General features: G+C 44.7%; 1 protein-coding gene across 1 annotated transcript in view; it reads right to left on the reverse strand.

The window, feature by feature from the left end:
• The window catches only part of LOC144683661 (gamma-aminobutyric acid receptor subunit beta-4-like), a 272,931-nt gene extending 268,522 nt beyond the window's left edge, over positions 1 to 4,409 (reverse strand). Inside the window, exon 1 of the mRNA XM_078546914.1 lies at positions 4,347 to 4,409. Within this exon, the coding sequence (XP_078403040.1) occupies positions 4,347 to 4,394 (48 nt within the window). The 5' untranslated portion in view covers positions 4,395 to 4,409. The remainder of the gene's footprint in view (positions 1 to 4,346) is intronic.
• Between the last annotated feature and the right edge of the window lie 7,934 nt (positions 4,410 to 12,343).

A 12,343-nucleotide genomic window follows, 5' to 3' on the forward strand; every position in this document is an offset into this window, starting at 1 on the left:
AAGAATAAAGGAGTCTTGCTACAATTGTACAGGGTTTTGATGAGACCATGCCCAGAACTTTGGTCTTCTTATTTAAGGTAGGATTTACATATACTAGAAGCAGTACAGTAAAGGTTCATTAGATTGGTCCCTGGGATGAGGGGGTTGTGCTACAATGAGAGGCTGAGTAAATATGGCCTATATTCTCTGGAATTTAGAAGAATGAGAGGCGATCCCACTGAAGCGTTTGAGATTCAGAAGGGGCTTGATAGGGTAGACACAGGGAGATTTCTTTTAGCCCACAGGGACACAGTCTCAGGATAAGAGGTCAATCATTTAGGGCTGAGGTAAGGAGAAATTTCTTCACCCAGGGGCTTGTGAATCTTTGCAATTCTCTACCCCAGAGGGTTGCGGACCCTCCATTGTTGAATACATTTAAGGCTGGGATAGACAGATTTTTGGTCTCAGGGAATTAAGGGATATGGGGAGCGGACGAAAAAGTGGATTGAAGCCAGAGATCAGCCATGATCACATTGAATGGTGGAACAGGCTCAACAGGCCAAGTGGTCTACTCCTGCTCCTATTTCTTACATCCTCCTGTTCTTATAATATGGGTAGAGATACTGGTACCATTATGGTACCGATACTGGATCAGAAATAGGTGCAGATGAAGGTATGGGTACAGATTCTCAGACTGGCTTTGCTACAGATGCTATTGCTGGTATGATACAGGTGCTGGTATAGATATGGGTACAGAAATTGGTAAATGTATCGGTATACGGATATTATGGTACTTTATATGGGTTTAGATGTTGATACTGGAGGGTGTCCAGAGGTTGTTTAAGGTTGCTCATACTGCTTTACTCTAAATACTGGAACCTGGATACTGGGAATTGGTACGGTTGCCGGTACCAGTGTTGGTACAGGTGCTGGTAACAATGTTTGCACAGATGCCGGTACCAGTGTTGGGACAGATGCCGGTACCAGTGTTGGCACAGATGGATGTGCAGTTATAGGTACATAAACTGGAACCAATATGATACAGATTCTGTAATAATTATCAGCACAGATGAAAATAATGGTATAGATACAGATTCTGGAAGCAGTGTCAGTCCAAATGTTGGTAGCATTATGGTTACCAATGCCATTACTGGAGTGGGTAAAGGTGCTGGTATTGATATGGGTACCAATTACTGGTATTGGTACAAACCCTACAATGGAGTTGGTGTAGGTACAGGGGTTGAATTGTTTTGAATGCAGTTGCTGGTTCAGGTGTTGTTACAGTTACTGGTACCAGCATGGGTACAGAATGCTTGAAACAATATGATTACAGATGTTGGTAAAGGTATTGTAATGATTCTGGTGCCAGTATAGGCACAGAGCAGTATAATTATGGGCACAGGAGCTGGTATCTGTATGAGTACAGATGCTGGTACCAATATGGCACACATACCAGTACAGGTGTCGGCACAGATTGCTGGTACAGATATGGGTATAGATGGTGGTAATGGTATGGATACAGATGCTGATACCAATATAATTATAGATTCTGGTACTGGTATTGGTACAGATGCTTGTACTGAAAACAGTACAGAGATTGTTTGAGGTATTGGTACAGATTCTAATACAACTATCTATACAGAAGGTTGTAGATATTGGCACATAAGCTGGCACAAGTATTGGTACAAATGTTGATACCAGAATCAATGCAGATCTTGGTACAGGAATAGTTACAGAAGCTGATACTAGTATCAATACAGGCACTGTATCAGAATCTGTACTGGCGTTATAATTGTTAGCGATGCAAGTGCTGATACAGGTATGTACACAGATGCTGGTGTTCTGCTGAATGGTATAGAATTTCCAGATGGATCTAATGCGTGTGACACTAAATGCTGCATTTAATTTGGAAACTGAGTTTCAATCAAATTTTCCAGTGATTGAAATTCTTGTGGTTTGGAATCCTGGAATGAATCCACTTGCAGTTGATGAGAGTAAATGCTTTGCCCTGTTAACATCAAGTACTAAACCTGGGATTGGACCTACACCGCACCAGAGCTGGAACCTACTATGGCTGTCAGTTCAGTCAAATCTTGACTCACTCAGTTCATGTCAACATGCCAGACTGGATCAGCCATGTTTAAAGGCACAAGTCAGGAATGTTATAGATTACATTTCACTTGCTGCATCAACACTCAAGAAGCTTGACACCATCCAAGACAAAGCAGCCCACTTGATTGGCACCCCATCTACCACCTTAAACATTCACTCCCTCCACCACTGACGTACAGTAGCAGCAGTGCGTACCATCTACAAGATGCACTGCAGCAACTTACCAAGTCTCCTTAGACAGCATCTTCCAAACCCACAACCTCTAGCACCTAGAAGGACAAGGGCAGCAGACACATGGGAACACCACCACCTAGAAGTTCCCCTCCAAGCCACTCACCATCCTGACTTGGGAATATATCGCTGTTCCTTCGCTGTCGCTGGATCAAAATCCTGGAACTCCCTCTCTAACAGCACTGTGGGTGTACCTACACCACATGGACCGCAGCAGTTCAAGAAGGCAGCTCATCATCACCTTCTCAAGGGGCAATTAGGGATAGGCAATAATGTTACCCCATTGATACCCTTTTTTCATACATACATATATACGTTTTTAGAGAATTTTTTTTTAAATGGTCACCAATTAAATTAAATCTTGGTTTTCATCCTCACTATGGAAGTGGATTCGGATAGATTCTCACTCTGTTAACCTTACATTTTATCACTGAGAACACTTCCAATTATTTCCATAACACTGCTTGCCTCTATTCCCACATCTCAAAAACTCCATCACTGAACCCATTACACAAGATCTCTGAGCATCCACTCAATCCCAGAACAGTTTCCACACTTTTCTTTTTAATGCAAATCTTAAAATGTTTCCTAATCAAGCAAATCCACCAGTATACTCATTAACACTGAAGCTGCACTGGGCCTGGGAGTGAACTCCCTATGACAGATTCTGAGCTGAATGAAATGTGGCCTTTATTGAACTGAATCCTGAATACAATTCTATTGAAGATTAATTGAGTTTTAATATGGCTCTCATTCTCCCAAATCCTGCATTAGATCTGCTGTTGAACATTTGAACTGAACATAATCTAACAGTCAATAGCAGATCAAGGTGCTGAAGGAAGATCAACAACAGGGAAATATCTTTGGTCCTCCAAAGTCTCTACCTTATGTCTAATTTTATTTGAATTAACCCAGTGTTCCTGCCCCAAATCTTCCATTCAACATAATGTATTAGTGCTTCCTGAAAAAATAGATACTGCTCTGTCTATAATAAATTCTCTCTGCATATATTGTCAATGTCACTTTTCTGTATCTGGTCACAATTATAATACACCAAATCCTGCACTGGCTTTGGTGCAGTATTTAATGCACAGCTTATGATACAGGACTCACTCAACCAAGTATTCTGTTAGCTTGTTTTGAAGCCAGTCCATGACAAATCCTGGTTTGATCTAGCTCAAGGCTCACTCAACATATTTTCTGGAGCTGGATTTCAATATGCTGATACTTCACATTTTACTGAGTCTTGCTTCACATCCAGTCCTACTCGCGGCACATCAGGTTCCGGGTTAAATCTCACAACAACTTTCCTCCTTTCCGACCCAGAATTACAACCACAATAAAAATGCAGTGTGACAAAAAATAGATCAATGTTTAAATACAAAACACAGAAAATTCCTGATAAATAAATTTCAAATTAATTATTACAAATAAAAAGAACTTTCATTTACATAGCACCTTTCACAACCTCAGGATGTCCCAAAATGCTTTACAGTCAATGAGGTACTTTTTGAAGTGTAGCCACTTTTGTAATGTATGAAACGCAGCCACCAACTTGTGCACAGCAAACTCCCTGTAACAGCAATGTGATCATGACAAGAATACCTGCTTTGGTGATTTTGGGTGAGGGAGAAATGTTGGCTCAGATACAGGGAGAACTCCCCTGTTCTTCTTCCAATAATGCTAAGGGATCTTTTATCCCCACCTGACAGGTCAGATGGGCCTTTAATGTAATGTCTCATTAGAAAGACAATACCTCTGACAGTGCAGCACCCCCTCAGTACTGCAGTGCCTGGATTGGGTGTTCAGGATTTTAGATTAAAGGGAGAAGTAATAAGTGAAGTAGGCTGCTCAGCTTCATTTGCACATGGCCTACTCAGTACTCCAGCCTCGAGTACCCAAACCAAGGTCCAATCATACCATTCCACCTCCATCTATCTAATGACCATAATCTGGTCCACACTGGATCTAATTTTAGCCATTTCAATCACAACAATATAAACAAAATTTTTGCTTGAACTCACCATGTTAACTTCAGAGATCATGTCTATGCTGGCTATATGAATACTCATCCCCACTGTAACAGGAGACCCTGAGGAAAAAGAGAGTGTAAGGGCTGTATTTAATTGGGCTCAGATTTCCCCATTGCAACCCCTGCTTAAACATTTACAATAAAGATGCTGTCTTTAAATAGCTTAAGGATGGGCACCTGCTTTAACCGTCCCAGTGAGGAGGCTGTTCTCAGGTCAGTTCTCAATGAAGAGAATTCTAATGAAGTAAAACTTCCAGAAACCCAACCAAAACAAAACACATGAGTGAGGGGTACAAAATTCTACTTGGAGTTTTAACAGTAAGCTAAAGAGAATACAAGAGAGAAACATTTTCATGACGCAGGAGGAACATTGTCACTTCTGGTGACATAGATAGAACTGTAATATTAGTTGGGAACATGAGAACAGGGGGAGCCATTCATTCCCTTGAAACTTGTTCCATCATTCAGTTAGATAATGGCTGGGCTGTATTTGAATTCCATCTACACACCTTGGTTCCGTAAACCTTGATAACCCATTGCCTAACTAAAATCTATTAATCTCAGTTTGGAAATTTTCAATTGGCACCCAGCCTCAACAGCTTCTTGGGGGAGGGAATTTCTGATTTCCACTCCTTGTGTAAAGAAATTCCTCCTGACACCATCTTTGAACACCCCAGCTCTCATGTTAAGGTTCTACCCCTGTTTTCTGAACTCCCTGACCAGAGGAAATAGATTCTATCGACCCTATTGAATTCTTTAACCATCTAAAACATCCCAATTGGATCACATCTCAATCTTCCGTACACTCACAAACACAAGCATATTTCATATTCTCATCATGTTCAATGAAACTATAAACCATTACTGCAACATATTCATGAATAAAGTTCAGTGATTGTAATGGTTTGAAATACCTCCAAAGTCAGGCCTCAGTCGAATGTCATACCCTCTGAGTAATCTGTCCACTGTTCTTTTGACCAGGGAAATGTTACCAATTCCATGTACACTGAGGGTAGAAACAAAAGCAGACGTCAGTCTATGGCCTAGAATGTTGGCAGAGCCCATTTTTTGGGCACCTCACCCACAGAGTGCTGGCAGCTCACATTCAAATCTAGAGGTCCAAGGAGCCTGGGATTTTGAGTCTTGGACCTGATTGTTATGTAGGAGGTGCAGTGAATGGTAGGATCCCATACAGGTTCATGTGTCAATGTACAAGGGAGTGATTGGGCAAAGTCGTGGGCTCTGGAGCAGGTATTGCTGGGCCTCTGAGGATGGCTCTAGTTTGGCTCTTAGCAAAACAACATCAGCCATGACCACCCCGCAACTGTGTGTGCTTCTTGGGCTCCATTTTAGACATAAACCGGTACCCAGAGGTCAGTTTCAAGACCTGTGCCTCTAAACATAATCAGTATTTCCAATGCGAACTACACTTAACAGGTCAAATTAATACACCTGGAGTTAGCCACACAAAAAAAACAGCAACAGCAGCAGTGGGCAAGGCTCCAGTGTGCTCATCTACCTGCCAGTGCACTCATAGATCAATGAGTGGTGTAAACAGTATGGAATAATTCAGACCTACTTCAGTTGGAAAAGCAGTGTCGACACACACGGACAGTTAATATGTGTCTCCGTATCTACCTTCTCCAGTATGTCTCCGCTTATGTAAAGGCAGCCCCACGAATGAATAGTGAAGACTGAATATTTCAAACGCAGACTGATTGGTATATCTGGGAAGGCCAGTTTGTGGAGGATATTTACATTTTCTAACCCGAGTAGCGATGTGATTTACTGAAAGGACCAGTTATGGTTGAGGTGTAAAATCTGAGACAGAATTGAAACGTGCTGTAGCTGTAACTCGCCACACACTATGGATACATTGTCACACTAACATTTAGACAGAGAAGCGACCTTCGATATTAAACGTAAGCAGAATGATCGTACCTTTGAAGCCAGTACATGATACACAGACCTGTGAGAAATGAACAGAAACCAGACATCCGCTCTTCCTGGAATCTCCACATTTTCTAATCCCGGTTCAGTTCATTTACACGTTGACCTCCCGCTCACAGTCAGGGGGCAAAACACACACACACACAAGCCCCTGAATCCGAAACGAAGCCCCTGGTTTCAGGTCAGCAGAGGTACCATCCGTGCCCCAGGCATCACCTCCCCAAACACTGTCGATGTACACAAGTCTGAGTGGCTCTCTGGCCGAGATGAGAGCCGCACCGATGCGTTCGGACTTTCGGTGCTGCAGTGTTGTTCAGACTGAGAGGTGCAGCAGCATTCTTCCAGATCAGCTCCTTCCTGGGCTTCCTCCTTTTGCTCCACTTTACCCCCCGTCAAAGCTGCTCGCCCTCTCCCAGCTGGACTCTGGGCGAGACCGATGCTGACGAAGGTTTGTAGCTGTTGGGTGTGTGGATGGGGAAAATCCTTCTCTCCCCTCTGACTTGAGAGGATATTTGTCAAATAATGCTCCTGACGTCAGAATTGCCTTTTAACCCTATCTCTCCTTAAATTTTAGGCATGATCCTGAGGGCTGTAATTTAAACAAGACAACTGAATGAGGGGAGCAGATGGATTAATGTCTTAAGAAAGCGCACTATTACAGCCAGGTGGTTTATTGGGAGAATGAGGTGGAGCTGGCGCTCTGTGTTCGTAAGGCACAGCATTGTGTGTGCCCAGTATGTCCACACGGACAATTACTCATCAAGTTCACTCCTGCACACAGAGGAAATATTGTTAAAGGGCAACGGGCTTCTTTAATTTAAAGGGTGTTACTGTTTGAACTGCAGTAGTTACCCTCATACCTAGGAATATGCTGTCTACAGGGGTGTGTGTGCAGTGTGAAACACTCTTCAGAGAGAAACATTGATTTAGAGGGAGTGTGTGACAGGGAGTCCAATATACCCTCTCTCCCGCTAGCATACACAATCAGCACAGAAGGAGGCCCTTTGGCTCATCGTGTCTCTGCCAGCTCTCTACAAGAGCAGTTCTCCTGGTGTCAACTCCCACCATTCCCCCCTGCAAATTTTCTCGCTTCAGATAATGATCCAATTCCCTTTTGAAAGCTACGATTGATCCTGTCTTCACCACGCTCTCAGACAGTGCATTCCAGATCCTAACCACTCGAATGACCCTGTCTCCACCACACTCTCAGGCAGTGCATTCCAGATCCTAACCACTCGATTGACCCTGTCTCCACCACACTCTCAGGCAGTGCATTCCAGATCCTAACCACTCGATTGACCCTGTCTTCACCACGCTCTCAGACAGTGCATTCCAGATCCTAACCACTCGAATGACCCTGTCTCCACCACATTCTCAGGCAGTGCATTCCAGATCCTAACCACTCGATTGACCCTGTCTCCACCACGCTCTCAGGCAGTGCATTCCAGATCCTAACCACTCGATTGACCCTGTCTCCACCACACTCTCATGCAGTGCATTCCAGATCCTAACCACTCGATTGACCCTGACTCCACCACACTCTCGGGCAGTGCATTCCAGATCCTAAGCACACGATTGACCCTGTCTCCACCACACTCTCAGACAGTGCCTTCCAGATACTAACCACTCAATTGGCCGTGTCTCCACCACACATCTAAGCAGTGCATTCCAGATCCTAACCACTCACTGTGTGGAAAAGTTTCTCCTTATAACTCCATTGCTTCATTTACCACTTACCATAAATCTGTGTCCTCTGGTTCTCGATTCTTCCACCAATGGGGACAATTTCTCCCTATCTACTCTGTCCAGACCCCTCATGATTTTGAACACCTCTCTCAAATCTCCTCTGAACCTTCTCTTCCGCAAGGAGAATCATTTCAACTTCTCCATTCTATCCACATAACTGAAGTTCCTCATCCCTGGAACCATTCTTCTGATTTTTTTTGCGCTCTATCCAATGCCTTCATATATTTTACCATGTGTGGTGCCCAGAACTAGACACAACACTCCAGCTGAGGCGGAACCAGTGTTTTATACAGGTTTAACATAACTTCCTTGTTTTTCTACTCTATTCCCCTATGAATAAAACCTAGGATACTATATGTTTTATTAATCATACTCTCCACCTGTTCTGCCACCTTCAATGATTATGCACATATATGCCCAGGTCTCTCTGCTCCTGCATCCCTCTTTAGAGTTGTACCATTTATTTTATATCACCTCTCTGTGTTCTTCCTACCAAAATGAACCATTTCACATTTCTCTACATTAAACTTCACCTGCCACTTATCTGGCCATTCCATCTGCCTGTCTATGTCCTTTTGAAATTTAAAACCAGCCTCTTCCCAGTACACAATGTTTCCAAGATTTGTGTCATCTGCAAATTTTGAAATTGTGCCCTTTACATCCAAGTCTTGGGAGGTCTTGTGGTGCATTGGGTAGCACCCCTGTCTCTGGGCTGGAGGCTTTGGCTTCAAATCCCATTGCAGGACTTGATGGCCATGGATGGTGTGTTCATAATGTGGCCAAACAGGCTAGTTATCAGCCTGTAAATCCTTCCAATGTGCCTGATGGCATGTGGTAAGAGTGGGAGAGTTTCCTGGTCAGCCATACTGCAGAAGGCAAAGGCAAACCACTGCAGTACTTTGCCAATCATAAACATGGACCAATCCAATGGAAGTCCATGGTCGCCAACGCCCTCTTCAGGTGTGGTACCTGAAGGAGGAGGAGGGTAAACAAATGTAGATTATGAATATCAACCAGGAAGCACAGGGGTCCTGACCTGATCTCTGGGGAACTCCACTATAAAGCTCCCTCCCTCCTGAAAAACAAGCAGCCACCAGTGGCCTCTGTTTCTGTCACTCAGGCAATTCTGTATCCATGTTGCTGCTGTCCCTTTTATTCCGTGAGTATTACTTCTCTTTTGTCTTTCTGAGAAACTTCTACAAACAATTCCTGCTGCATTCAGAATGTAGCTGCCTTTGAGGAGGTGTGAGGTAGCTTTAAGAAGTGTAGGCTAGCTTTGATGGGGCAGCTTAGAGGAAAGAGCTGAGGGCCATTCACACAGAAATGCTTGGTGCATTGGCAGGCAGCCTGTTATCACTTTCAAGGAATATGGGGGAGTCTGGCTCTAAATTGGCCCAGTGCTTTGTGCAGAACTTGGAACCCATCTTTTCCAGTGTGGAATTGGTGACTAGTCCATGACAGCACTCGAGTCTGAGCTATGACGCAGCATCTGATATTCAAAGCCTCAACTTCCACTGAGGCACAAACAGAAAGCAGCCAATGTCTGTGTACTGCAGTGGGAGCTCAGACTGTGGTCATGATATTTCCATTTGCTGCATCATGGTTCTGGATACCAGTGCTGAAAGGGACATGCAGGCTCTCCCAGCAGCTCAGCAATCTGTGTCCCAGCACCAGGATTGCTGAGGCATCACCCCAGAGCAGTGTGACAGGCTCACTGAGCACAGACCTGCTGTCCTCTCTCAGGATGATAGAATTGCTGCACCCACCACTGCCCCTCTGCCAGTGCCCCTGCTGATGCCTGTCATTCAGTCTGCCTATGTCAAGGTTGTGCAGTCTGAAGCTGGGCCCTCAAAGCTCTCAAGTTCATCTTCCAAGGCTGTCTAGTCTCCTCCAGTGAAAGTCAGCAGCCCTCCACCAGCCATGTTGCAGTCACTGGGGTAGCAGTGCATAGGAGAACTAGGCCTGGTAAAGACAGGCATTCGAGGAATGTACAGGGTGATAGATTGAGCATTAGAGGTATTATTGAATAAAGTTAAGAAGTGGTCATTTTTGGTGTCATATATTTTCAGGATTGTGGCCATAAGAGGACATTGTGCTGTTCAGTAACAGAGGGATGGTAATGTGGGGCAGTGTGGAGTAAAGGTGATCTACAGAGTTTTCCACAGGAACTGGAATGTGATGAGACTTTCACGACAGCCCACCTGGACTGGTGTTGGCTCAGGAGCCTCAAACCTTCCTCCTACTTCTCTTCCCCCTCCTCTTCCTCCTCTTCTTGAGATAGCTGCCGAAGGCCTGGTGGTAAGTGTTGTTCCCTCATGATTGGCAAGTTTTGAAGGACTCAGCAGACCACCACAAATTGGAAGGCAAGCTCTGGGGAGCATATGGAGGGCTTCTCATGACTGACCCAGACAGTGGACCCATTGTTTGAGTTTATCGATGGTCTGCTCCATGTTGTTCCTGCTCACAGTGTGACTCTCATTATAGGGTCACTGTCGACATGTGGATGGGTGCTGACAGAGGAGTGAATCATTAACCATGTGCAGAGTGGGTAGCCCTTGTCAATGAGCAACCACCTTCCAGTTCGAGGTGGTAGCTTGAAGATGGTGGAATGTCTAGCAAGTGCAGGATAAAAACATCATGACTGTGGGGAAGGATAGTGGGAATTCACCAATATAATGATCTGTGCATGGTCACACACTAAATGCATGTCCAGGGAGGGGAGCCTTCTATGATTCCAGTACATCTCCTTGTTGAGGTGCAGTGATCGCAGAACCACTTGTGTACAGTCAATGGTTTTCTGCACCATAGGGATGCTCATTCTCCTGACAAAACCATGCATTTGTCTCTGCTTATGAAAGACAATGGAGTCCCCTCTCCTTATATACAGGACCTCAGTGAGCTTCTTGATGCAATGGTGAATGGTGAACTGAAAAAGTTGGCAATGTTGCTGGCTCAGCTTGAAAGGATCTTGAGGGATAGAAATTGAAAGTGAATCTGACCTTGACAGCCACTGGCAGGATTCATCTTATCCACCTCATTACTGCAAGGTAAATGCCCCAGACATACCTCCTGCCTGAGGTGGCATAGGAGAAGTACTCCATAAATAGTCTAAGTGGGTATGACCAGCTCCCTGGCATCTGGTATTGGTCTCCACCTCCCTCTGAACACAATGTTCCCTCTCTACCTCCTCCATCTCCATGTCATTCTGCAGACCAAGGGAAATGCAACTCTATCCCCAGGGCCAAGAGCCAGTTTTATGCGTAGACACCTTTAGAATCAACCCCAGCCCTTGCAAAGCTCTGGCACTTTTCTTTCTGACTCAAAGAACTTGTGAGATCTTCAAAAACAGAGAACCATGTACATCCATTAAATCTGCAGCAGTAAAAGAAAGTCAAGAGCACCTCACCTGAGGTTCCGTGATGATCCCTATAAATGGCAACAGCAGGTGTCCCTCATGAAGCTGAGTATACGTTCAGCTGGATTGATTGAAAGATGATAACAGGACCTGCAAGGTCCCAGATGGTAGGCTGGGTGCCAAATCAGTGTTAGCCACTGAGTGGCATCATGATTTTAAAAAAATTCTTTCATGGCCCATCCCTAATTGCCCTTGAGAAGGTGGTGGTGAGCTGCCTTCTTGAACCATTGCAGTCTCTGTGGTATAGCTACACCGACAGTGCTGTTAGGGAGGGAGTTCCAGGATTTTGATCGAGCGACAGTGAAGCAACGGTGATATATTTCCAAGTCAGGATGGTGAATGACTTGGAGGGGAACTTCCAGACAGTGGTGTTCCCATCTATCTGTTGCCCTTGTCCTTCTAGGTAGTAGAGGTCGCAGGTTTGGAAGATGCGGTCAAAGGAGCCTTGGTGAGTCCCTGCACTGCACCTTCTATCTGGTACACACTGCTGCTACTGTGCGTCAGTGGTGGATGTTGAAGATGGTGGATGAGGTGCTGACTGAGCATGCTGCTTTGTCCTGAATGGTGTCGAGCTTCTTGAGTGTTGTGGGAGCTGTACTCATTTAAGCAAATGGGGAGTATTCCATCACACTCCTGGCTTGTGCCTTGTAGATGGTGGACAGACTTTGGGAAGTCAGGAGGTGAGTTACTCACCGCAGAATTCCTAGCCTCTGACTGTTCTTGTAGCCACAGTATTTATATGGCTAGTCCAGTTCAGTTTCTGGTCAATGGTAGCCCCCAGGATGTTGATAGTGGGGAATTCAGTGATGATAATGCCATTGAACATCAAGGGACGATGGTTGGATTTTCTCTTGTTGGAGATGGTCCTTGCCTGACAC

Source organism: Cetorhinus maximus, chromosome 8 (assembly GCF_964194155.1).
Source record: "Cetorhinus maximus chromosome 8, sCetMax3.hap1.1, whole genome shotgun sequence".
NCBI lineage: Eukaryota > Metazoa > Chordata > Chondrichthyes > Lamniformes > Cetorhinidae > Cetorhinus > Cetorhinus maximus.